The following is a 26,737-nucleotide window of genomic DNA, read 5'->3' as shown; positions in this document are numbered from 1 at the left end:
GTGAGGATCACACCTGGTGGCCTGCCTTTTATACTAGGCCAGGCACACCTGTACAGGTAACCTTCAAGTCTCCCACTGCTGTGCCCTCTGGTGGCACACCTTGTACCAACAGTGGCCTTGTAGGATACATGACATCACTCTTCTGAACTCCAATGTGTATAGGCCCAACCGACTCAACCTATCCTCATAAGTCAACCCTCTCATCTCCTCATCTTACAATAATCAGGGCCAGAGTGATCTCCTGGACTAGTTTCGATCGCCTAATGGGGTCGGAGAGGAATTTCCCGGATTCTCTTGCCTAATTGGCCTGGGGTTTTGCTCTAGTTTTTCGTCTCTCTTAGGGGATCACATGGTCTTTGGGGGGGGGGGGGGGGGGTAGGGAGTGTACACGCTGCGATACACGAGGTATGACAGCTGTGTGGGACAGGGCTCGACAGAGCAGTGGGTCCCTCACTGTTCGTGTATCCATATATTTAAGGTCTTTGTACCGATTGCAATTTAATTACATGGAAACATATGAATCATACGAACAACGACGGACAGGTAAAGGCCCTCTGGTCCATCGAGCCGCTCCCACACAATCCCGAGACCTTGCATACCACAATATATAAACTCCACCCCACCAGGAACCCTGTGATCTCCGGGGAGAGGCAAAAACACAGATTAAAAAGCCCCAGGCCAATTTGGGAAAAACAAAATGTGGGAAACTCCTCTCCGACCCATCTAGGCGATGGCAGGACTGACATATGAAGAAAGACTGGATCGACTAGGCTTATATTCACTGGAATTTAGAAGAATGAGAGGGGATCTCATAGAAACATATAAAATTATGACAGGATTGGTCAGGTTAGATGCAGGAAGAATGTTCCCGATGTTGGGGAAGTCCAGAACCAGGGGGTCACAGTCTAAGGATAAGGGGTAAGCCATTTAGAACCGAGATGAGGAGAAACTTCTTCACTCAGAGAATTGTGAACCTGTGGAATTCTCTACCACAAAAAGTTGTTGAGGCCAGTTCGTTAGATATATTCAAAAGGGAGTTAAATGTGGCCCTTACCTCTAAAGGGATCAAGGGGTATGGAGAGAAAGCAGGAGTGGGGTACTGAAGTTGCATGATCAGCCATGATCTTATTGAATGGTGGTGCAGGCTCGAAGGGCCGAATGGCCTACTCCTGCACTTATTTTCTATGTTTCTATGAAACTAGTCCAGATCATCACCCTGGCCTTGAATTCCCTGCAGTACCTACCTTCTGTAAGAGTTGATCTCCGCCACAGCCAGAAACAAATCCAGCTTTCGCTTGAAGGAATTCAGTGAGTCTGCGTCCACTACATGGAACGGCAGCTTGTTCCAGAGGTTTACCGCTGTCTGGGAAACGATCCACCTCCTGACATCTAACCGAGATCTAGCCCCATATAACTTAAATGTGTACACAGAAACATAGAAATTTACAGCGCACAAGGAGTTTTTACGGCCATGTTAACCCTTAATTCTTTGTTGCTTCTTATTAAATCAGAGAGAAGATAATGAGATTGCAATGACATTACGCCTCCCCATCGAACAATTACCTACCACAGGAAAGGTCATGTTGATCAGATTAAAGCGGCTTTGAAGGCGGGGTGAGATGATCGTTCGGCCCCCTCCGGGAGGACCCATCGCACATATTAGGAACATGTCCTATGGGACAAACGTCATGTAAAAGTGTCATTTGTGGCAACACGATAAACAAGAACTGCCATTTCTGTCGCATTTTATCACATAGCAATGTCTTGGGGCATGCTTTAGGCAACTAGCTGCAGAGTGATCCCGCTATCCCCGGCCAGAATGGAGACGATTGGGTAACTCCCCCCTGTCAATCACGCTCGGGGACCACACTGGGACTGGTTTTAGCCACATCATTGTATTGTGTGACTGTCTTCCACTGACAGCAATTTGCTGGGGAAATCACCCTGCTTTTATCGGGAGACGTTGCTGCAGTTTTGATCATGAGTTGCGTTGGTTGAAGTTCGTAGAGGCAGTTTTTAAATAGACCCTGTAGACTGTTTGAGGTAGTGCTCTGTTTAAGTAGACTCTGTAGACTGTTTGAGGTTGTGCTCTGTTTAAGTAGACTCTGTAGACTGTTTAAATAGACCCCGTTTTCTGTAAGTCCCAACCTGCTGTCAATGCATTGCCTGACACGGTGCCGCGCAGCACCCAACACAGTGCGGGAGGGGCAGTACTGAGGGAGCGCTGCACTGTCGGAGGGGCAGTACTGAGGGAGCGCCGCGCTGTCGGAGGGGCAGTACTGAGGGAGCGCCACGCTGTCGGAGGGGCAGTACTGAGGGAGCGCTGCACTGTCGGAGGGGCAGTACTGAGGGAGCGCCACGCTGTCGGAGGGGCAGTACTGAGGGAGCGCCGCACTGTCGGAGGGACACTACTGAAGGAGCGCTGCACTGTCGGAGGGACATGACTGAGGGAGAGCCGCCCCTGTCAGAGGGACACAACTGAGGGAGCGCTGCACTGTCGGAGAGGCAGTACCGAGGGAGAGCCGCACTGTTGGAGGGGCAGCACTGAGGGCGGGCTGCACTGTCGTAGGGGCGGTACTGAGGGAGTGCCGCACTGTCGGAGGGGCAGTACTAAGGGTGGGCCACACTGTCAGAGGGGCAGTACTGAGGGCAGGCCGCACTGTCGGAGGGGCAGTGCCGAGGGCAGGCCGCACTGTCGGAAAGGCAGCACTGTCGGAGTTGTCGTCTTTCGGATGAGACGTTAAACCGAGGCCCCGTCTGCTCTCTCAGGTGGAGGTAAAAGATCCCACGGCCACTATTTCGAAGAGGAGCAGGGACTTCTCCTTGGTGTCCTGGGGCCAATATTTATCCCTCAACCAACATCACTAAAAGAGATGATCTGGGTCATTATTACATTGCTGGTTGCGGGAGCGTGCTGCGCACAAATTGGTTGCAGCGTTTCCCACAATACAACAGTGACTACACTCCAAAAAGTACTTCATTGGCTGTAAAGCGCTTCAGGACAGTGTGAAGAGGTGAAAGCGACGGTAGAAATGCAAGTCGGTGTTAGAGGCCCACAGTGCCGTTACCTTGATGTGTTTGACGGTCTGCTTCAGGCGGTCGTACCAAAAGCCGTAATCGATCCAGAGGCGAATGAGCTCTAGCGGGGGCTGGGAGCCAAACGTGTCCTTGGCCGGCATGTTCAGGTCGTCCATGAAGGTGATGAGCTTTTTACCGCCGATGGGAACAAAGACTCCTTTTGTTCTCTTCTCCACGCGGCTCTCGATAATATCCTGGACATTTTTAGACGTGGTCTGGGTGTAAGAAATGAGGGGTGGGGGTTCAGAAACCAGTAACTACTATTTTGTTTGCTTCGAGTTCGTCAAATGGAACACTTTCCCCATTTCAATCACCGGCCGTCAAGTGTCAAGCATCATCGTCATCATCATAGGCAGTCCCTCGGAATCGAGGAAGACTTGCTTCCACTCTTAGCATGAGTGCTTAGGTGGATGAACAGTCCAATACGAGAGCCACAGTCCCTGTCACAGGTGGGACAGACAGTGGTTGAGGGAAGGGGAGGGTGGGACTGGTTTGCCGCACGCTCCTTCCGCTTGGTTTCTGCATGCTCTCGGCGACGAGACTCGAGTTGCTCAGCGCCCTCCCGGATGCACTTCCTCCACTTAGGGCGGACTGGTCTTTGGCCAGGGACTCCCAGGTGTCGGTGGGGATGTTGCATTTTATCAGGGAGGCTTTGAGGGTGTCCCTTGTAACGTTTCCTCTGCCCACCTTTGGCTCGTTCCGAATAGAGCGCTTGCTTTGGCAGCCTCGTGTCTGGCATGCAAACTATGTGGCCTGCCCAGCGGAGCTGGTTGAGTGTGGTCAGTGCTTCGATGCCGGGGATGTTGGCCTGGTCGAGGACGCTAACGTTGGTGCGTCTGTCCTCCCAGGGGATTTGTAGGATCTTACGGAGACATCGTTGGTGGTATCTCTCCAGCGACTTGAGGTGTCTACTGTACATGGTCCATGTCTCTGAGCCATACCGGAGGGCGGGTATTACTACAGCCCTGTAGACCATGAGCTTGGTGACAGTTTTGAGGCACTCCAGTTACATACGGGCGTGACAGAGCAGGGGAAGGCCAGCTGGTCCATCGAGTCTGCCCCACGCACTCCGTGATGGTCCGAGCATGGTGACCAGACACTTCATAGAAAATAGGTGCCATTCGGCCCTTCAAGCCTGCATCGCTCCCTTCCTACCCACTCCCCACCCCCCCATCTCCCCTGTTATGTATGCAACCCTCACCAATGTTTAAGACTTGACACCTGTGGGAGACCGAAGGGTCACCTGTGCACCCTGGGGCAAGCAGGTATAAAAGGCGATTCACCAGGCTGCTTCCTCACTTCGGAGTTACATTAAAGAGACCAAGGTCACAATGGTTTGAGCTTGCGGCGTTATTCTGAACATAATATCCCCCCAACACCGGCCTCCGCCATGCCATCTCCTGGGAGAGGACAACAATCCAGAGAAAAACCCAGGGCCAGGAAGGTGAATAATTCCCAGAAGAACTCCGCTGCGGTCCCCCATGGGAACGAGCGTGGCTCCTTCGCTCGAAGCTGAACCATGTGTCTCAGACTGGAAACTGACAGCCAACGAAGAGGAGAGAATTTAGCCCCCTCCCACGCCCCGCCCCCACCCCACCCCACCCCCCCACTGTGCCAGATTGGAGCCCAAATGGCGGAGGTGAAATCATAGAATCACAGAAATTTACAGCACGGAAGGAGGCCATTCGGCCCATCGTGCCCACACCGGCCGGCCAAGAGCTACCCGGCCTAATCCCACTTTCCAGCTCTGGGTCCGTAGCCCTGTAGGTTACGGCACTTCAGGTGCACATCCAAATGTTTCTGCCTCTACCCCTCTTTCAGGCCGTGAGTTCCGCCCCAGACCCCCACCACACCTCTGGGTGAAAAAATGTTTCCTCATCTCCCCTTCTAATCCTGCTACCAACTACTTTATATCTGGTTGTTGGCCCCTCTGCTGAGGGAAATGGATCCGCTGTAATGGGTCGGTGACTAGAGTGGAGACAGACCGATGGTCACGAATGGGGATACTGAAGGTAGTAAATTGATCTGACACATAGAATGGTCCAGATTAAAAGGGCTTATCCGTATTAGGAGGTTCAGAGGCATCAGGAGTTGCTCTGTATTCCAGTAGGGATTGTGATTGACCGGTTATATGTAAAACTCGCTTATGTATGTAAGGCATGCTCATACACTCGCTTACATTGGGTTAAAAGGGAAGCAGCAATGACTGATGGTTAATGAACCATCTGTTGGGTTAACCTTAGTACAGACTCATGGAAACGTACATATTTAGTACAGAACACGGACACAAGTGTTTGGCAACATGGATTATAGCAGCATGGGAACAGGATGGTATCGACTGGTAGTCCTGACTAGAGTTCTTGGGAGAGGGATAAGGAGGCACCAGCCTGGGAAACAACGTTAATCAACACGTCATGAGGAACTGAGGCAAAGTGGTTACTACTCAATAACACATTGCGGGAGGGTGACATGTGATGGGAGATGGACAGGTGGGGGAGAACCAATCAGAGCCAGTCTGAGCAGTCAGCCAATCGGTGGCTTTGTAGGAGGGTCGCACACCTTGAAAAACTGCGTAACTGTAATTGTAAAACCTCTGATCAGGGAAGTGTCCAGCGGAACCTTCCCGAGCATGCTTGAATAAAAACCGGTTGACCCAAGGTTTAGTCTGAGTGATTCCGTGGTCGCTATACGGGCGTGCGGGTGTCGATTCCTTATATCAGGGAGTCCACCTTGAGGAAGAGAAGTCTTTTTACCCCAACATCCATCCTATCCACTCTATCCAGGCCCCTCATCAATTTATACACCTCAATCAGGTCTCCCCTCAGCCTCCTCTGTTCCAAGGAAAACAACCCCAGCCTATCCACAATCTTTCCTCATAGCTGAAATTCTCCAGTCCTGGCAACATCCTGGTAAATCTCCTTTGTACCCTCTCTAGTGCAATCATGTCTTTCCTGTAATGTGGTGACCAGAACCGCAGAAATACTCTGAAATAGAAAGGTTGAGGCATGCTGCTGAGTAGAATATCATTGGGCAAAAATACTGAGAATCATAGACCAGTGCAGCATAGGAGGCCTTTGGCCCATTGGGCCTGCGCCGGCTCTTGCGTAGATAGTCCCGCTACATCAGCGTCCTCGACCAGGCCAATATCCCCAGCATCGAAGCACTGACCACACTCGATCAGCTCCGCTGGGCGGGCCACATAGTCCGCAAGCCAGACATGAGACTCCCCAAAGCAAGCGCTCTACTCGGAACTCCTTCACGGCAAACGAGCCAAAGGTGGGCAGAGGAAACGTTACAAGGGACCACCCTCAAAGCCTCCCTGATAAAGTGCAACATCCCCCACCGACACCTGGGAGTCCCCGGGCCAAAGACCAGTCCGCCCTAAGTGGAGGAAGTGCATCCGGGAGGGCGCTGAGCACCTCGAGTCTCAGCGCCGAGAGCGTGCAGAAACCAAGCGCAAGCAGCGTGCGGCAAACCAGTCCCACCCTCCCCTTCCCTCAACCACTGTCTGTCCCACCTGTGACAGGGACTGTGGTTCCAGTATTGGACTGTTCAGCCACCTAAGGACCCATGTTAAGAGTGGAAGCAAGTCTTCCTCGATTCCGAGGGACTGCCTGTGATGATGGACATGGCCACACTGCGATTGTTCTGTGCTCGACGTGACTCAGTGCCAGACCAACACGGTGCTTTTAGCCACTCACCCAACAACAGGTAAGAGCTGAATTAACAAGTGTGCAGTAATCAGGCTGTGCAAACCATACTTTGGCCCACCGATAGTCTCCAGCCACTTGTTGAGAGCGCTCCTTCACTATCGGCAGCAGGGTTAAGGGTCGGCCTACCTGAGCAGATATGTTGACCGTCAGCACCGACCACTTGAGCGGGTCAAGGGTCTGAATTGCGTTCTGAGCAACCGAGGTCTTCCCAGTCCCAACGGGCCCCACGAGCAGCACGGGGCACTGGTTGGACACCAGGCTGGTGACCAGGAAGTTGTATCGCACTGTGTCCACGGTGGGCACGATGATCTTGTAGAAAGGCATGCTGTGGGACACAAGCAAACGCGTTACTGGGTACTGGGCCACACAGCAACGCTAAAGAGCACTTTCAATTCAAATTTATTGGGCACGAATCACTGCACAATTTCGCAATACACGGAGGGAAAGCACAATCATGCAGCTCCACTCCCGAGCACAAAATCCAGGCCGTCACTCTAAGTGCTGGCACTGTCGGAGGGGCAGTACAGAGGGAGCGGCGCACTGTCGGAGGGGCAGTATCGAGGGAGCGTGCACTGTCGGAGGGGCAGTACTGAGGGAGCGCCGCACTGTCGGAGGGGCAGTACTGAGGGAGCGCCACACTGTCGGAGGGGCAGTATCGAGGGAGCGTGCACTGTTGGAGGGGCAGTACTGAGGGAGCGCCGCACTGTCAGAGGGGCAGTATCGAGGGAGCGTGCACTGTCGGAGGGGCGGTACTGAGGGAGCGCCGCACTGTCGGAGGGGCAGTACTGAGGGAGCGCCACACTGTCAGAGGGGCAGTATCGAGGGAGCGTGCACTGTCGGAGGGGCAGTACTGAGGGAGCGCCGCACTGTCGGAGGGGCAGTACTGAGGGAGCGCCACACTGTCAGAGTGGCGGTACTGAGGGAGTGCCGCACTGTCGGAGGGGCAGTACTGAGGGAGTGCCGCACTGTCGGAGGGGCAGTACTGAGGGAGTGTCGCACTGTCGGAGGGGCAGTACTGAGGGAGTGCCGCACTGTCGGAGGGGCAGTACTGAGGGAGTGCCGCACTGTCGGAGGGGCAGTACTGAGGGAGTGCCGCACTGTCGGAGGGGCAGTACTGAGGGAGTGCCGCACTGTCGGAGGGGCAGTACTGAGGGAGTGCCGCACTGTCGGAGGAACAGTACTGAAGGAGCGCCGCACTGTCGGAGGTGCCGTCTTTTGGATGAGGCGTTAATCCGAGACCCCATTTGCTCTCTCGGGTGGATGTAAATGATCCCATGGCACTATTTGGAAGAAGAGCAGGGGAGTTCTTCCCAGTGTCCCTCAACCAACATTGCAATAAAAAACCCGATGATCTGGTCATTGTGACATTGCTGTTTATGGGACCTTACAGTGCATGTTTGGCCGATAAACCAGTGCCTCACTGCTGTTTGTGGGATCTTGCTGCCGCGATGGTTTACACAGCAGCTGTGTGATTGTACTTGAAAATAATTCACTGCATGTGAAGCGTTTATAGATGTGATGGGGCTCTACATAAATGCTGGCTTCTCGTCTCTCGAGCCATTTGCCGAAAAGCCAAACGCTGTCACTAAACAGCCCGAACCGATGGCCTTACTTGGACGGATAGCGCCAGGATTTCATCAGCTTGTCCTCAAAGGAGGTCCAGACCTTGGTTTTCGCATCAACGTAATACTCGTAGACAGTTTCCTGTGTGACAGAACAGGGCCGTTAGTGGGAAAATTCAACGTGCGACTTACCAGGATCACGGGGGCATCGGAGCGCACAGATCAAGCCTGAAAACTCCCTCACATAACCCGATCTCCATTCGGCAGCTGTGTGAGCCTCTGTCTACCCGAGCAGTCTGTTCCACCCAATTTCCCCAGGGTGAACCTCAATCGTTCAGCTCGTGGTCCTGCTTCCCGGGCCGAAAGTAAAAGGACACACCGGGGCTTCGAATTCAGAGCTGGCCTTGCCTTTTGTGACGTCTTTGTCCCGCCGTGTTGGGGGCAGTGGACTTGGCCTGGAGGGTGGTGCACGGAGCAGTCCCGTGCAATCGGTTTTTAAGCCGGTTCACGGGCTCCCAGGCCGCCTGCAATTTCTACGGTCTGGAGGAGTCCGTGTTCCACGTGGATGTACGTTGTGTGAGGTTGCAGCCCCTCTTCCAACACTTGAAGGGACTGCTCCTCAAATTCTGGTTGCACTTCAGTCCCACACTCCTGATCCCCTGTGCGGAGGGGAGTGGGTAGGTCCGAGGGCCTGCTCGTAGGACTGCTCCTGGGCCTGGCCAAGGGGGCCATCAGCCGGTCCAGGCAGTGGGCGGTCGAGGGGGTCGTTCAGCCCGACTGCCTGCCTCTCTTCCGCGGCTACATCCGAGCCAGGGTGTCCCTGGAGATGGAGCACGCGGCGTCCACCGGTATGCTCACGGCCTTCCGCGAGAGGCGGGCGCCGGAGGGACTGGAGTGCATCATCACCCCCGGTTACCAAACTCTAATTTGATTACGGATTTTTGGTATGGTTTTAAATTGTTAATTTGTGGGTTCTAGTGCCACAAGGGGGCATTTGATTTAAAGTTTCTACCAAAATAGTTGGGCGCAGTTACTTTGTGAGTAATGAGGCTGCGATTATTCGCACTGCTGAGAGGCAGGTGTGTCACCGTCCCCGGTGGCCAGCGGACACACGGCACAGGTGCAGCCCTCTAAACAAGTCCCCTGAGCTGTTGCCGGTCAGGAAAGACTCTGCTGTGGAACTAGGCCACAAGGACCAAGCAGGTGGACCAGCGATCAGTGCACAGTTATAGTCACCTGGACGGGTGCGATGGGATCAGTGCCCGAGGGGAGGACCAATAACAGAATAGGGGGAAATTAGGCCGCGCCTCTGTTCAATCCAGGCGGAGCGCTAATTTTACCGCCGTGAAAAAGTTCGCTTCTCCGCCCAGAAATTGGTCAGAATCTGTGGAGGAGCTGACAGGGCGATAAATCATCCATTGCACACCCGAGTTGGGGATTGGGGATCAGTTTTGGTCTCCTAACCTGAGGAAGGACATTCTTGCTATTGAGGGAGTGCAGCGAAGGTTCACCAGACTGATTCCCGGGATGGCGGGACTGACCTATCAAGAAAGACTGGATCAACTGGGCTTGTATTCACTGGTGTTCAGAAGAATGAGAGGGGACCTCATAGAAACGTTTAAAATTCTGACGGGTTTAGACAGGTTAGATGCAGGAAGAATGTTCCAATGTTGGGGAAGTCCAGAACCAGGGGTCACAGTCTGAGGATAAGGGGTAAGCCATTTAGGACCGAGATGAGGAGAAACTTCTTCACCCAGAGAGTGGTGAACCTGTGGAATTCTCTACCACAGAAAGTTGTTGAGGCCAATTCGCTAAATATATTCAAAAAGGAGTTAGATGAGGTCCTTACTACTAGGGGAATCAAGGGGTATGGCGAGAAAGCAGGAATGGGGTACTGAAGTTGAATGTTCAGCCATGAACTCATTGAATGGCGGTGCAGGCTAGAAGGGCCGAATGGCCTACTCCTGCACCTATTTTCTATGTTTCTATGTTTCTATAACGGTAGTTGGGTCGGTACATTTTGCAGATCCATTGCGCATGCGTGGAACTCTGAGTCAGATCCCGGGAAAAGCCGAGTTTAAAGGCGCGGTACAGTAACACACCCATTAAAGTTTTCACAATCACTCGTTTCCAACGTGCACTGTGACGTCTGTCGGCCGCTGCAAACTGGGAGACTCACACACCATGCTGTGTGTAAACCTTACACTGTGACTGAAACTCACACACCGTGCTGTGTGTAAACCTTGCACTGTGACTGAGACTCACACACCATGCTGTGTGTCAACCTTACACTGTGACTGAGACTTACACACCGTGCTGTGTGTAAACCTTGCACTGACTGTGACTGAGACTCACACCGTGCTGTGTGTAAACCTTACACTGTGACTGAGACTCACACCGTGCTGTGTGTAAACCTTGCACTGACTGTGACTGAGACTCACACCGTGCTGTGTGTAAACCTTACACTGTGACTGAGACTCACACCGTGCTGTGTGTAAACCTTGCACTGTGACTGAGACTCACACCGTGCTGTGTGTAAACCTTACACTGTGACTGAGACTCACACCATGCTGTGTGTAAACCTTACACTGTGACTGAGACTCACACACCGTGCTGTGTGTAAACCTTGCACTGTGACTGAGACTCACACCGTGCTGTGTGTAAACCTTGCACTGACTGTGACTGAGACTCACACCGTGCTGTGTGTAAACCTTGCACTGACTGTGACTGAGACTCACACCGTGCTGTGTGTAAACCTTGCACTGTGACTGAGACTCACACCGTGCTGTGTGTAAACCTTGCACTGACTGTGACTGAGACTCACACCGTGCTGTGTGTAAACCTTACACTGTGACTGAGACTCACACACCGTGCTGTGTGTAAACCTTGCACTGTGACTGAGACTCACACCGTGCTGTGTGTAAACCTTGCACTGTGACTGAGACTCACACACCGTGCTGTGTGTAAACCTTACACTGTGACTGAGACTCACACCGTGCTGTGTGTAAACCTTACACTGTGACTGAGACTCACACCGTGCTGTGTGTAAACCTTGCACTGTGACTGAGACTCACACCGTGCTGTGTGTAAACCTTGCACTGTGACTGAGACTCACACCATGCTGTGTGTAAACCTTACACTGTGACTGAGACTCACACACCGTGCTGTGTGTAAACCTTACACTGTGACTGAGACTCACACCGTGCTGTGTGTAAATGTTGCACTGACTGTGACCTCCCAGGGAAGCACTTCATCATCCCTTTAAGTAGCCCCCAGTTAGCGACTCTGCAGGCCTGCACCGACTGTTTTCCCAGACGTTGTTATTGGGGTTGTTCTCAATGAGGTGCCGCACCGAATTTACCGACCGGGGCACAAGCGTGGGCGTTGCACCGGGAATACGTCAGGATCGCACTGATCATCGGCAGCCGGACGCTACTGGTTTGTGCCCCCGGTGAGCCGCTAATGAGTTTTGGGTCGGGGCACTAAACACTGTGCTCCCCGTTGGTAACCTCTTACACTGTGGGCACTAACAACCGACAATCCAGCCCAAAGACTCTCACAGCACAGGAGGAGGCCATTGGGCCCATCGAGCCTGTGCCGGCTCTGTGAGCGAGCGATCCAATCAGTCCCACTCCCCCCTGCTCTTCCCCCATATTCCTGAAAATCTTTCCCCTTCCAGCGTTTATCCAATTCCCTTCGGACTCTGACTCGGCCCCCCCGTGCCACGGTTGCAGGAACCCTCACCCAACACTCCGCGGGCCAGCCTCCCACCCTGGGTAAAGCTGTGGGTGAAGGAGTGATTTGCCGCACCTTGCTGGGGAAGCTGCCGTCCATCTCCCGCAGGAAGTTGTCCATCTTCTTCCGGCCGTCTTCGTCCACGGCGGCGCACACGGACCAGATCAAACTGAAGAGGAAGACCATGGAAATCATGTGCATGTAGTTATCGGGGTCACCCGGGTTCACCTGCAAGAGACGCCACATAGACTGAGAACTGCGACACGCACTGGCACAGCGAAGCCACCGCCGACCGTTTCATTCATTGCTACAGATTTTGTGTCTCCGTTACCCAGCCGCCGACTCCATCCCTCTCCCTGGCCACTGTCCGAGGCGGAGGGCAGGACCTCTCTGACCCTCACCTGAGCTGCCCACCCGGTATCCCGCTCCATCACCCACAGTAACACACTCCCACCTCCGTAACATCGCCCGTCTCCGCCCCCTGCCTCAGCCCGTCCGCTGCTGGAACCCTCATCCCTCCCTTTGTTACCTCTCCTGGCCGGACCCCCATTTGCCACCCTCCGTAGAGACTCGAGCTCATCCCAATCTCTTTGGGCAGTGAGTACCAGAATTACTAATATGTGCTCCCGTCAGGTGAGACTCGACACAAGAACCTAAGAATCAGGAGCAAGAGTCGGCCATTCGGCCCCTCGAGCCTGCTCCGCCATTCAATGAGATCAGGGCTGATCTTCCACCTCAACTCCACTTTCCCGCCCGATCCCCATATCCCTCGATTCCCTTACTATCCAAAAATCTATCGATCTCAGTCTTGATCTCAGTCTCACAGACTGATCCTCCACAGCCCTCTGGGGCACAGAATTCTAAAGATTCACCACCCTCTGAGTGAAGAAATTCCTCCTCATCTTAGTCCTAAATGGCCGACCCCTTATCCTGAGACTGTGACCCCTGGTTCTAGACTCCCCAGCCCGGGGGAAACATCCTCCCTGCATCTACCCTGTCAATCCCCCTCAGTATCTTGTATGTTTCAGTGCGATCACCTCTCATTCTTCTAAACTCCAGAGAGTATAGGCCTAATCTGCTCAATCTCTTCTCATAAGACAGCCCTCTCATCCCAGGAATCAATCTGGTGAACCTCCATTGCACCGCCTCCAAGGCAAGTATGTCCTTTCTCAGATAAGGAGACCAAACCTGTGTGCAAGGAGTTTGAATTCATACAAAAACCCCAAAATATACACATCAAACCCCTCGATTAGATTCCAGCCTGTAACTCACACCCGGGTATCTGTTATTCTATATATAAACCACCCCGAACACCTCGATTAGATTCCAGTCTGTAACTCACTCCCGGGTATCCATTATTCTATATATAAACCCCCCGAACCCCTCGATTAGATTCCAGCCTGTAACTCACACCCGGGTATCTGTTATTCTATATATAAACTCCCCCCCCCGATCCCCGTGATTAGATTCCAGCCTGCAACTCACTCCCGGGTATCTGTTATTCTATATATAAACCCCCTGAACCCCTCGATTAGATTCCAGCCTGTAACTCACTCCCGGGTATCTGTTATTCTATATATAAACCCCAGAACCCCTCGATTAGATTCCAGCCTGTAACTCACTCCCGGGTATCTGTTATTCTATATATAAACCCCCTGAACCCCTCGATTAGATTGCAGCCTGTAACTCACTCCCGGGTATCCGTTATTCTATATATAAACCCCCCGAACCCCTTGATTAGATTCCAGCCTGTAACCCACTCCCGGGTATCCGTTATTCTATATATAAACCCCCCCGTACCCCTCGATTAGATTCCAGTCTGTAACTTTGTCCCGGATATCCGTTATTTTATATATAAACCCCCCGAACCCCTCGATTAGATTCCAACCTGTAACTTACTCCCGGGTATCCGTTATTCTATACATAAACCTCACCCCCCTCCCCACCCCCGAACCCCTCGATTAGATTCCAGCCTGTAACCCACTCCCGGGTATCCGTTATTCTATATATAAACCCCCCCGTACCCCTCGATTAGATTCCAGCCTGTAACTTTGTCCCGGATATCCGTTATTTTATATAAAACCCCCCCCGAACCCCTCGATTAGATTCCAGCCTGTAACTTTGTCCCGGGTATCCGTTATTCTATATATAAACCACCATGTTTATCTTGTCTAATATTTCACACTCCTCCTCCCTCATTGTAAAGTCTGCATTGCCCCTTTTTTTTTTAGTGAAAACAGATGCAAGGTACTCATTAAGAATTATACCCACATCTTCTGCCTCCACACACAGATTTCCGTTGTAATCCCTAACAGGCCCCACTCTTGCTCTAGTTATCCTCTTGCACTTAATGCTCAGTTATTGAGTTACCCCGTTCTCGACTGTAGCCAAGGTCTCGTACAGATTGCAGAGGGAGACCACCCCACAGTGCTCGGCGATGGGGATCAGCTCCTTGCAGTTGTGTTTCTTGAAGTCCAGGGTCTTGGCGATGCTTTTCTGAAACATCTCCTGGAGTTGCTCCTGCTCTTCCTGCGAATGGAGAGCAGAGACCTGGGTAAAAAAAAGGCTGACTGTTCGAAATACGGGAGCATAGAGTAAAGGAACTGAAACGGCTGTTTGTCAGCACACGTGTGGCGGGGTAGAGGGGGAAGAACTGCTCTGTGTGCACAGTGAATTCATAAACACGTTCTTCAGATGTCGGCAAGAGTCTTTAGCCTGATGGTCTTTTCCGCCTTTTGTGTTCTCAGCGTAGATTTCCCAGTTGTGCTTGTACTCCATTCTCTGGGTGCTTTTATGAATCAAAGAATCAGAGAAATTTACAGCGCGGAAGGAGGCCATTCGGCCCATCGTGTCTGTGCTGGCCAACCAAGAGCTATCCAGCCTAATGCCACTTTCCCGCTCTTGGTCCGTAGCCCTGTAGGTTACGGCACTTCAAGTGAATATAAGCCTAGTCGATCCAGTCTCTCTTCATAGGTCAGTCCTGCCATCCCGGGAATCAGTCGCGTGAACCTTCGCTACACTCCTTCAATAGCAAGAACGTCATTCCTCAGATTAGGAGACCAAAACTGCACACAATACTCAAGGTGAGGCCTCACCAAGGCCCTGTACAACTGCAGTAAAACCTCCCTGCTCCTATACTCAAATCCTCTCGCTATGAAGGCCAACATGCCATTTGCCGCCTTCACCGCCTGCTGTACCTGCATGGCAACTTTCAATGACTGATGTACCATGACACCCAGGTCTCGTTGCACCTACCCCTTTACCAATCTGTCACCATTCAGATAATATTCTGCCTTCCTGTTTTTGCCACCAAAGTGGATAACCTCACATTTATCCACATTATACTGCATCTGCCATGCATTTGCCCACTCACCTAACCTGTCCAAGTTCCCCTGCAGCCTCTTAGCATCCTCCTCCTGAAATGACTGAGGGTCTTGCTGGGCCACTGCGGGGGGCAGCTGAGAGTCAAGGTGAGGAACTGGAGTCACATATAGGCCCAGGTCATGTAAGGACAGCAGGTTTCCTTCCCTAAAGGCTATCAGTGAACCAGTTGGGTTGTTAATGACAATCCAATCGTGTCAGTGCTCGTGTCAGCTCGTGGCTCTGAGTCAGAAGGTCATGGGTTCAGGTCCCAATCCAGGGACTCGAGCACATAAACCTAGGCCCACACTCCCAGTGCAGTACTGAGGGAGTGCCACACTGTAGGAGGGGCAGTACTGAGGGAACGCCTCACTGTCAGAGGGGCAGTGCTGAGGGAGCACCGCACCGTCGGAGGGGCAGTACTGAGGGAGTACCGCACTGTTGGAGGGGCAGTGCTGAGGGAGCACCGCACTGTTGGAGGAGCAGTGCTGAGGGAGCACCGCACTGTCGGAGGGGCAGTACTGAGGGAGCGCCGCACTGTCGGAGGGGCAGTACTGAGGTAGCGCCGCACTGTTGGAGGGACAGTACTGAGGGAGCGCCGCACTGTCAGAGGGGCAGTGCTGAGGGAGCGCCACACTGTCGGAGGGGCAGTACTGAGGGAGCGCCGCACTGTCGGAGGGGCAGTACTGAGGGAGCGCCGCACTGTCGGAGGGGCAGTACTGAGGGAACGCCTCACTGTCAGAGGGGCAGTGCTGAGGGAGCACCGCACCGTCGGAGGGGCAGTACTGAGGGAGTACCGCACTGTTGGAGGGGCAGTGCTGAGGGAGCACCGCACTGTCGGAGGGGCAGTGCTGAGGGAGTGCCGCACTGTCGGAGGGACAGTACGGAGGGAGTGCCGCACTGTTGGAGGGGCAGTACTGAGGGAGCACCGCACTGTCAGAGGGGCAGTACTGAGGGAGCGCCGCACTGTCGGAGGGGCAGTGCTGAGGGAGCGCCGCACTGTCGGAGGGGCAGTGCTGAGGGAGCGCCGCACTGTCGGAGGGGCAGTGCTGAGGGAGCGCCGCACTGTCGGAGGGGCAGTACTGAGGGAGCGCCGCACTGTCGGAGGGGCAGTACTGAGGGAGCACCGCACTGTCGGAGGGGCAGTGCTGAGGGAGCGCCGCACTGTCGGAGGGGCAGTGCTGAGGGAGCGCCGCACTGTCGGAGGGGCAGTGCTGAGGGAGCGCCGCACTGTCGGAGGGGCAGTGCTGAGGGAGCGCCGCACTGTCGGAGGGGCAGTACTGAGGGAGCGCCGCACTGTCGGAGGGGCAGTACTGAGGGAGCGCCGCACTGTCGGAGGGGCAGTACTGAGGGAGCGCCGCACTGTCGAGGGGCAGTGCTGAGGGAGCGCCTCACTGTCGGAGGGGCAGTGCTGAGGGAGCGCCGCACTGTCGGAGGGGCAGTGCTGAGGGAGCGCCGCACTGTCGGAGGGGCAGTACTGAGGGAGCGCCGCACTGTCGGAGGGGCAGTACTGAGGGAGCGCCGCACTGTCGGAGGGGCAGTACTGAGGGAGCGCCGCACTGTCGGAGGTGCCATCTTTCGGATGAGACGTTAAACCGAGGTCCCGTCTGCCCCCTCAGGTGGACATAAAAGATCCCATGGCACTATTTCGAGAAAGAGCAGGGAGAGTTCTCCCCGGTGTTCTGGGGCCAATATTTATCCCTCAATCAACATCACTAAACAGATGACCTGGGTCATTATCACATTGCTGTGTGTGGGAGCTTGCTGTGCGCAAATTGGCTGCTACGTTTCCCACAATAGCGACTACACTTCAGAAGCCCTTCATTGGCTGTAAAGCGCTTTGAGACATTGGTGGGCGTGAAAGGCGCTATATAAATGCAAGTCTTTCTTCTTTCATGGTGACTTTTACTGATGCCATCCTTAGTTCCAGATTTAATTTTTTAATGGAGCTTAAATTCAGGTAAAAGATGGCTTGGACGAGTGACTAAAGGGAGGGGGGGGGCTTTGAGGACGTTTGTGATGGGAAGGCAGGGGGAGGGGGTTTGGGCGGGGGCGTGGCGGCTGAAGGCTGTGCGCCCCCCCCCCCTCCGACTCTGCGGGAGATTGGGGGTCAGGATACACTAGAGTCGCAACGAATATTCGCTTTGATAGATCATATACAGGGAGACAAGGGGAGAGAGTCTCGACACGGGTCAGGCTGAGGAGAATCATGAGAGACGTACTGAGCCGTGAGCCGTCGAGGGAAATTCCTCTCCGACCCATCTAGGCGATGGCAGGACTGACATATGAAGAAAGACTGGATCGACTGGGCTTATATTCACTGGAATTTAGAAGAATGAGAGGGGATCTCATAGAAACATATAAAATTCTGACGGGATTGGACAGGTTAGATGCGGGAAGAACGTTCCCGATGTTGGGGAAGCCCAGAACCAGGGGGTCACAGTCTAAGGATAAGGGATAAGCCATTTAGGACCGAGATGAGGAGAAACTTCTTCACTCAGAGAATTGTGAACCTGTGGAATTCTCTACCGCAGAAAGTTGTTGGGGGCCAGTTCGTTAGATATATTCAAAAGGGAGTTAGATGTGGCCCTTACGGCTAAAGGGATCAAGGGGTATGGAGAGAAAGCAGGAATGGGGTACTGAAGTTGCATGATCAGCCGTGATCATATTGAATGGTGGTGCAGGCTCGAAGGGCCGAATGGCCTACTCCAAGCACCGATTGTCTATCTTTCTATATCGGCAGTGGTGATTGGGACCCGTGTGACGAGTTGTGGGATTTACACTGGGAAAGATCTCGAGCAGCAACAGTCAAGCCTCCGATCAATCAGTCCGATGCCCGCTGGTCCTTTAATAGTCGTCTCCTTGGGCTGGAGTTGCGGTTGAGGGCTTTTAGAGGCGGTAACGTCGGGCGGGGGAATAAATTTCGCGGCGGAAAATGGTTTGCGGCGGCAGCCAAAAAATCCGGTTGTTGCGCCCCGAGAGTGGAGCGGAGCGCGAAGGGAGGCGTTATCTCAGGGCGCTGGGCCGGGGGAGCAACTGAACATCCCGAGCTAAAGAGGGGGGCAGGTCATAGCGCCCCCAGAGAGGCCCCCCCTGCAAAAAAAAAAGGAATCGGAACGAAAAACACCAAAAACATTCCCGATACATTACTGACCCCAAATAAAGTTACATCGGCAAAAAATATCACTCACACTTCCCTCCTGTGGTCACATTCCCTTCCCGTCGCACCCCGGGACAGCTCTGCACGCCAGCTTTCTCTGGCGGGGTCACTACGGGCGCCACGCAAACCCAATGTTGCCTCCGCTACCGGGAGCGTTGCACACCGGCGCAGTGCGGTGCTCCTCAGCACCGCCGGTACCGGCACACGGAATCTGCCGGGCGGCACGAATGTCGGCACTCTCGGCTGCAAACCCTTATCGCCCCTCCAACCGAATTTCAACCTCCCTGTTGTGTTTGTGAAGGGAGCACGAGACAACCTGGGGACCGGGGGGGGGCTTGTGCCTCACGGTGTGGGTCAAAGGTTACCTTGGGGCGCTTGCTCAGCCAGGACTCAACGTACGGTTTCCAGCCCAGGTCGCCGTAGTCGGTGTAAACCATCCCGCAGCGCGATACGGTGGCCGGAGAGGCCACGGACAGATTCTCCACCTCAAACAGCAGGGAGACCTGGGGAGAGGGGACAAAGCAAGCCGTTAAACAACTCCGCTGGCTTATCATGAATCACCTGTGATGTAGTAATGGCTGTAAGAAATCGTGAACTGGAAGAAATAACTCGAGACCAAAAAGTCTCTTCAGACTGGTGCTGGAATTGAACATTCATTCCACGGTACAGTAACTGAAGCGGCTTGAACAGCGGGAACATAAATAACTGGTAACGGGCAGCTCCAAATATCAGAAGGCCAAGAACGGCCTGTCTGATTCCAACCCTGGGAGGATGTGGAGAGGAGGGTTTCACCCAAGCGTTGAGACAAAGAAGCCGACATATCCCAGGTTAAATGGTCCTGCCCATATCCTACATCAGGCTCACCCCTAAAAGAGAGTAAGACAGATATCTAAAGACCCTTTCAGAGCAGACGGTGCAGAGAAGAGCTGTTCGTGCTACCAGCCGTTTGTCCGATCAGGACTTGTACCAACTACTTGTCATGGTCGTATGTCTACCCTGATTGTTTGATGTGTTTGACTAGATTTGAACTATCGCTCCCTTAATAAAATGCCTTAATAAAATGCCTAAGACCCTTTGGGTATCTGTGTGTGACCTGTGATCCTAACCTTACATGGCCAAATGCACTGCTTACTAAGCCATAACTGGTCAGATGGTTCCTGGTGGGTGCTGAGGTATCTTCATTCCCCTCCTGACATGTGGGGGCACAGTTCTGGGCGGTCCTCCAATGCCTCGTCCCAGTGACTACGCTGTGCATAAGCGAGCCTGACCAGGGAATGGTCGTGCGCGGGGCTGGGAAGGCATTGAAGCCGAGCCCGAGCAGAGCCAAGCCCGATTTTACTCTTAACCCAAAGAACCACACGTTCTCCAACAAGGGTGGGCGGACAGTGATTGGGATGGGATGTACCCTGGCCCACTTCTTCTCTCCTGGGACCTTCTCCCCCCCCCCCATCTCCCCCACCCAGCACCAGGACACTGAGCCATCATGCTCCTGTTTGGTGCTCTTAAATTAACCATCATCATCATCATAGGCAGTCCCTCGGAATCGAGGAAGACTTGCTTCCACTCTAAAAATGAGTCCTGAGGTGACTGAACAGTCCAATACGAGAGCCACAGTCCCTGTCACAGGTGGGACAGACAGTGGTTGAGGGAAAGGGAGGGTGGGACTGGTTTGCCGCACGCTCCTTCCGCTGCCTGCGCTTGGTTTCTGCATGTTCTCGGCGACGAGACTCGAGGTGCTCAGCGCCCTCCCGGATGCACTTCCTCCACTTAGGGCGGTCTGTGGCCAGGGACTCCCAGGTGTCGGTGGGGATGTTGCACTTTATCAGGGAGACTTTGAGGGTGTCCTTGTAACGTTTCCTCTGCCCACCTTTGGCTCTTTTGCCGTGAAGGAGTTCCGAGTAGAGCGCTTGCTTTGAGAGCCTCGTGTCGGGCATGCGAACAATGTGGCCCGCCCAGCGGAGCTGATCGAGTGTGGTCAGTGCTTCAATGCTGGGGATGTTGGCCTGGTCGAGGACGCTAACGTTGGTGCGTCTGTCCTCCCAGGGGATTTGCAGGATCTTGCAGGGACATCGTTGGTGGTATTTCTCCAGCGACTTGAGGTGTCTACTGTACATGGTCCATGTCTCTGAGCCATACATTAACCACAGCTACCACAGAAGGTAAACTTACTTAAGGAAGGATATATTTGCCATAGAGGAAGTGCAACGAAGGTTCACCAGACTGATTCCTGGGATGGGGGGATTGTCCTATGAGGAGAGATTGAGTAGACTGGGCCTATATTCTCTCTCATTTAGAAGAATGAGAGGTGATCTTATTGAAACATACAAAATTCTTACGGGTTTGACAGGGTAGATGCAGGGAGGATGTTTTCCCCCGGGCTGGGGAGTCTAGAACCAGGGGTCACAGTCTCAGGATAAGGGGCCGGCCATTTAGGACTGAGATGAGGAGGAATTTCTTCACTCAGAGGGTGGTGAATCTTTGGAATTCTCTGCCCCAGAGGGCTGTGGAGGCTCAGTCTTTGAGTATATTTAAGACGGAGATCAATAGATTGTTGGCTATTAAGGGAATCAAGGGATCGGGCGGGAAAGTGGAGTTGAGGTCGAAGATCAGCCGTGATCTCATCGAATGGCGGAGCAGGGCTCGAGGGGCTGCAAGGCCGACTCCTGCTCCTAATTCTTTTGTGCTTATGATCATCGCTGGAATCGAAGAGCAGGCCCTCGTGGTGGCAGAGTCACTTGCCCTTACTGTCCCAATCTTCCTAGACGGGAAGGGGGGCAGTGATGGGGAGATTGAAACCCCAAACATTGGCACTCTCTGCTCGAGTCTTGCCATTTTGCTCGGGAGCTGTCTATGATCGGGCACCTACCTGATCGGGCATTGATATCCGCTCCCCGTTGATCAGCGTCAGCACCTTGTTGTCATCCATGACGGAGTTCATGCTCTCAATCCACAGCGTGTCCACGGGTCCGTCAAACACGATCCACTTCTCGTCCGGCTTCTCATCTGTGAACGCAGAACGGGCCCTTCCGTCAAATCGGCAACTCGGAAGGCTGAAGCACAACAGTCGCATCGATCGGCAAGCCCTCCCCCCGCTCTTCCTCGGTTCCAAACCCCCGGGTCAAGGTGCAAACCCCAGTCACTGAAACTTTTCGCTATTTATTCTGCAAATCAGTTTTGCTTCTCGTTTTGCGCTTTCAACGTGCGATTTTAGTTCTGAAATTGGAAACACTTTGATGTGTGTCGCTGTGATACTCATTATCCAGCCGGCAGAGCCTCCGTGGCATTGCTCTGGATGGTGTGGGATCTGGAGGATGGTGGTGGTGTTTAGCTCTAAGGTGGAGGAGCTGTGTTTTAGCCTGGTCAATCCCTTTAAAGCTGTTGCTCGGGGTCTTTCCGGGGGAGGTCATCTCTAAATCAGCGCATCCTGCACTCCGCAATTCCTGGGGGCAATCTCTGTAGGCTGGCGGATACTTGTAAATTTCTTCCACCGGACCTTGGATAGAGGCCAAGTTATCAAGACCAGGGGTTGGAGTTTCCCGTCCACTGCGCTCTATTTTTCGTCCCGGAGAAGCGGCAATGGCGGCGCTGAGGGCTTCTGGGAGGGCGGTCAGCCTCCAGCGCCCCGCGGGGGGGGTTTTCGGGGTCCGGTTTTGTAGGGGGCACGGAGCAGTACCACCTGGAAGAGCTGCGCCGGTGTGCAACACCCCTGGTTGCGACACCGGCGTGCTTTTCGACCCCAGCCCGACCCGCCCGCCCTGCAGCGCACTCCGCTGGGACCGCCTGTGAAAATAGGTGGAGCGACCTATACAGGCTGCAGTGAGGGGAGTAACGTCCACCTGAGGTAAGCGCAAGTGTTTTTTCTGATAATGTTTTTTGCGATTTAGGCTGTGGTGGCGTGGGCTGTGTATTGGGAATGTTTTGGGTGTTTTTTCTCCCCAGGCCTCCCTCAGGACACTCCGGAGCCGGCTGTTTGCTCGGCATTTTCCCATGCTCAGCCGGCCTAGCATCCTGAGAGAGGTGTGCAATGTCTCCCCAAGTTCTCCGCCCTACACTCAGGGCCCAGCTGACCAATTTTGCTGACTGAGGCGCAAACTGCGTTCCCTGAGGGACAGTGCGGCACTCCCTCAGTACTGCCCCTCCGACAGTGCGGCGCTCCCTCAGTACTGCCCCTCCGACAGTGCGGCGCTCCCTCAGTACTGCCCCTCCGACAGTGCGGCGCTCCCTCAGTATTGCCCCTCCGACAGTGCGGCGCTCCCTCTGTACTGCCCCTCCGACAGTGCGGCGCTCCCTCAGTGCTGCTCCTCCGACAGTGCGGCGCTCCCTCAGTGCTGCCCCTCCGACAGTGCGGTGCTCCCTGAGTACTGCCCCTCCGACAGTGCGGCGCTCCCTCAGTACTGCCCCTCCGACAGCGCGGCGCTCCCTCAGTACTGCCCCTCCGACAGTACGGCGCTGCCTCAGTGCTGCATTGGGAGTGCCTGCCTGGATTTTTGTGCTCAAGTCCCCTGGAGTGGGACTTGAACCCACGACCCTGTGAGTCAGCGGCGAGAGAGAGAGAGAGCTGCCCACTGAGCTGCGGCTGACACTTGGAGATTGATTGTGTGTTGGCTGCATGAATGCCCTCACATTGAGCGTGGGATGTAATATTGAACGAGGTCCCGGCCACACGAGGCCGACATGAAATAAATAATTAATCTGTGACTCGGCCTGTCGCCGCTGGCCAAAATCAAACAGGTGGAGGGAGAAATTCATTCATTAAATCCGCTCAGCTCGATTCATGTACGAGTCGCATGGATTCGCTCAGCCGTGCCGGCCAATGCGAGGGTAAATGATTAATTGTCTGAGACCGTCCGACCTGTTGGCTGGAAATTAGATAAATAATTCATTGTCTGCGAGCTACAGATGATTTCATCAAATCTGGGAGATTAACCGGCTCAATGCTTCTCTTGAAGTTGGTATGTATTAAACCAAATGATGTCCTGAGCATACGAGTGTGTCTCGGAAACAGGAGGATAGTCTATGCGGAGAAGCCCACAGTCTAGCTGTCCCTAAAATGACTCCAAGGCCGGTGTCAGCCGTGGCTCAGTGGGCAGCACACACTCGCCTCGTCAGAAGGTTGTGGGTTCGAGTCCCACTCCAGATTCTCGAGCACCTAATCCAGGCTGACACTCCCGGTGCAGTACTCTCTCTTCCCCCCTTCTCTCTCTCTCTCTTCCTATCTATGTTTTATTTTCTCGGGATGTGGGCGTCATGGTCACAGCACGGACGCAGGCCCCAGGAGATCTAACTGAGGTGTATAAAATGATGAGGGGCCTGGACAGAGTGGATAGGACGGACCTGTTTCCCTTGGCAGAGGGGTCAACAACCAGGGGGCATAGATTTAAAGTAATTGAGGGGAGCTTTAGAGGGGATTTGAGGGGAAATGTCTTCACCCAGAGGGTGGTGGGGGTCTGGGGCGGAACTCACTGCCTGAAAGGGTGGTAGAGGCAGAAACCCTCACCACATTTGGATGTGCACCTGAAGTGCCGTAACCTGCAGGGCTAGGGACCAAGAGCTGGAAAGTGGGATTAGGCTGGAGGGCTCTTTGTCGGCCGGTGCGGACACGATGGGCCGAAATGGCCTCCTTCCGTGCTGTAGATTACTACGATTCAACGATAGGCCGAATTGGCCTCCCTTTGTGCTGTGTCGTTCTATGATGAGACATTCCTGTGCCCACGCGTGTAGTGGAAGCTGCCTGCGTACACTGGGCTACGGTCCGTCACCTACCTGCGCAGGCGGTCCGCATCAGGCTGGAGAGCACTCCATCCGTCCACTCGTTGGTCGACAGATCGTACTCGCCGTACAGCTCGCCCAGCGACACCGCTTTGGGGTTCAGAGGGAAGTCCTGGCCGCCAAGCCGCAAGGTCACAGGTCAAAACAGAGAGAGAGAAGCAAGCGGTCAGCAAAGGGAGAGGTCAAGCGCTCAGCGCAGGAGATGTTATCGCAGAGAGAAATGCCAAAGTTCAACAGGAAAAAGAGCATTTCTCACAAGGAAGCCATTAATCTTCCAGCCTCGATCTTTTCAAGAATTGTCGAATGTTACGCAGCAGGCCATTTGGCCCATTGAGCCCGTGCTGATGGTTCTCTCTCCACGCGAGCCACCCAGTCTAATCCCACTCTCCTGCACCATCCTGTACATAAGAATTAGGAGCTGGAGTCGGCCATTCGGCCCCTTGAGCCTGCTCCGCCATTCAATGAGATCATGGCTGATCTTCGACCTCAACTCCACTTTCCTGCGCTATCCTCTCATCATCTCAGTCCTAAATGGCTGACCCCTTATTCTGAGACTGTGACCCCTGGGTCTTAGTACCCGAGACTCATCAGCCACAGGAAACAGTACCCTTTAATGTTCCCCTTTCTCGGGCATTATCTCCCTTCCCAAAGTGTCGACAGACCACTTCTGAATATTCTTCCAGCCCCACGTTATTAGTAAGTCAGCCACTGAAAGAAAGTTTGCCATCTTTTCAGTTTGCAGCAACAGCTGATTATCACTTTCTCCGTCTTGGCCTTCCCGTGTGGCTCAGCTTGCTGATCGGCAGGCTCGCACCCTGACACGCTCCCAGCCCGCTGCCCATACTGCCGCTGCCCCAGGATGGCCCCAGTAGGCTTCAGCCGGGCCTTGATCCACCACATCTGCTTGGGGGCAAAGCTGAGACCCGGTGACGGATGACTTGGATCTGAGTTTGAGTAACTGTGGGTTTCAGAAGCACAGGGTTCCCAATTCTCTCTCCTCCCTTCAAATTCAGCATGGCTGAGGGGGGAGGGGCAGCTCTGCGTACTCTCGCCCTCCCTCATCTCTCCACCTCACCCTCTACCCTCCCTTTATCCCCTCCTTCTCTCCCCCTCTGTCTCTCCCTCCTCCCTCCACCTCCTGCTCCACCACTCCTCTCCCTCTCTCCCCACCCTCCCTCTGCCCTCGCCTATCTCCTTTCCCTCTCTCCTCTCCCATCATTCCTTCCCCTCTCTCCCTCCCCCTCCACCTCCCCCACCATCCCTCTCCCTCCTCTACACCTCTCTCTCTCCCCTCCTCCTCTCTTCCCACCCTCCCTCGCCTATCTCCTTTCCCCTCTCTCTCTCTCCCACCATTCCTCTCCCTCTCTCCGCCTCCCCCACCCTCCCTCTCGCACACCTTGTTCCCTCCCCCTTTCCCTCCCCCCCTTGCCTCAACCTCCCCCCCCCCCACTTCCCACCATCCCTCACACCCCCCCTTCCTTCACTCCCACCCCACCCTCCCTCTCCCCTACCCCTCCCCTCGCTCACTCTCTCTCCCTACCCCCCTTCCTTCCCTCCCCCCCCATGCCCCCACACTCCCCTTCCCTCCCTCCTCCCTCACCCCACCCTCCCTCTCCCCTACCCCTCCCCTCGATCACTCTCTCTCCCTCCCCCCCTTCCTTCGCCCCCATACCCCCCTTCCTTCCCTCCCCCCCCATGCCCCCACACTCACCTTCCCTCCCTCCTCCCTTTCCCCTCCCCTCCCCCCACACCCCCCTTCCCTCCTTTCCCCCCACACTCCCCTTTCCTCCCTCCTCCCTCCTCCTCCACCCCCTCCCTCCCTCACGCTCCCCACCCCCGACCCACCCTCACGCTCCCCACCCCCGACCCAGCCTCTCACCCTCCCCCCCCCCCATGCTCCCCCTCCCCGAGGCAGGTCGAGCAGTGTGAGGAAGACCTGTTGAAGTGTGTGAGGCGGTTCCTCGGTCCCAGCCCCGCCCTGTGCCTTGGCCCACTGACTGACCTTGACCAGATTGTAGTTGGTGTCGCCGCTGTGGCGGAGGGCTGTCAGGGCCCCCTGTAACGTGCGCCACACCACCGTCTTGCCACTGCCCGTCTTGCCGACGATCATGACCGAATGCCGGGAGCTCTTGGTCTCGTGCAGCTGAATCACTTTCTCCCGGGTGAATTCAGTCACCTTGTAGCCCGATGTAGTCAGCTGGGCCTCAATAGCATCCTTGAGCTGCGACATGGGGAAAGAGAGAGAGAGAGAGAGAGAGAGAGAGAGAGAGAGCGGAGACAAATCGTACCATGGTTCAGTCACTCAAGCTTTCTCTGCGCTCACCCAGGCATGGAATCACAGAATCAGAGAAATTTACAGC

General features: G+C 54.3%; 1 protein-coding gene across 1 annotated transcript in view; it reads right to left on the bottom strand.

The window, feature by feature from the left end:
• Nucleotides 1–26,737, bottom strand: part of dnah2 (dynein, axonemal, heavy chain 2) — a 242,216-nt gene that overhangs the window by 96,854 nt on the left and 118,625 nt on the right. Inside the window, 11 exon segments of the mRNA XM_070863165.1 lie at nucleotides 1,568–1,672; nucleotides 3,069–3,293; nucleotides 6,918–7,116; nucleotides 8,404–8,495; nucleotides 12,164–12,316; nucleotides 14,459–14,617; nucleotides 18,974–19,111; nucleotides 21,475–21,611; nucleotides 24,372–24,489; nucleotides 26,380–26,602; nucleotides 26,604–26,678. Of these exon segments, the coding sequence (XP_070719266.1) occupies nucleotides 1,568–1,672; nucleotides 3,069–3,293; nucleotides 6,918–7,116; nucleotides 8,404–8,495; nucleotides 12,164–12,316; nucleotides 14,459–14,617; nucleotides 18,974–19,111; nucleotides 21,475–21,611; nucleotides 24,372–24,489; nucleotides 26,380–26,602; nucleotides 26,604–26,678 (1,624 nt within the window).

The sequence above is a fragment of the Pristiophorus japonicus genome, chromosome 20 (genome assembly GCF_044704955.1).
Source record: "Pristiophorus japonicus isolate sPriJap1 chromosome 20, sPriJap1.hap1, whole genome shotgun sequence".
NCBI classification, from domain to species: Eukaryota; Metazoa; Chordata; class Chondrichthyes; family Pristiophoridae; genus Pristiophorus; species Pristiophorus japonicus.
The sequence above is the reverse complement of the archived record's forward strand: the minus strand, read 5'-3'. Positions and strand labels throughout refer to the sequence as shown.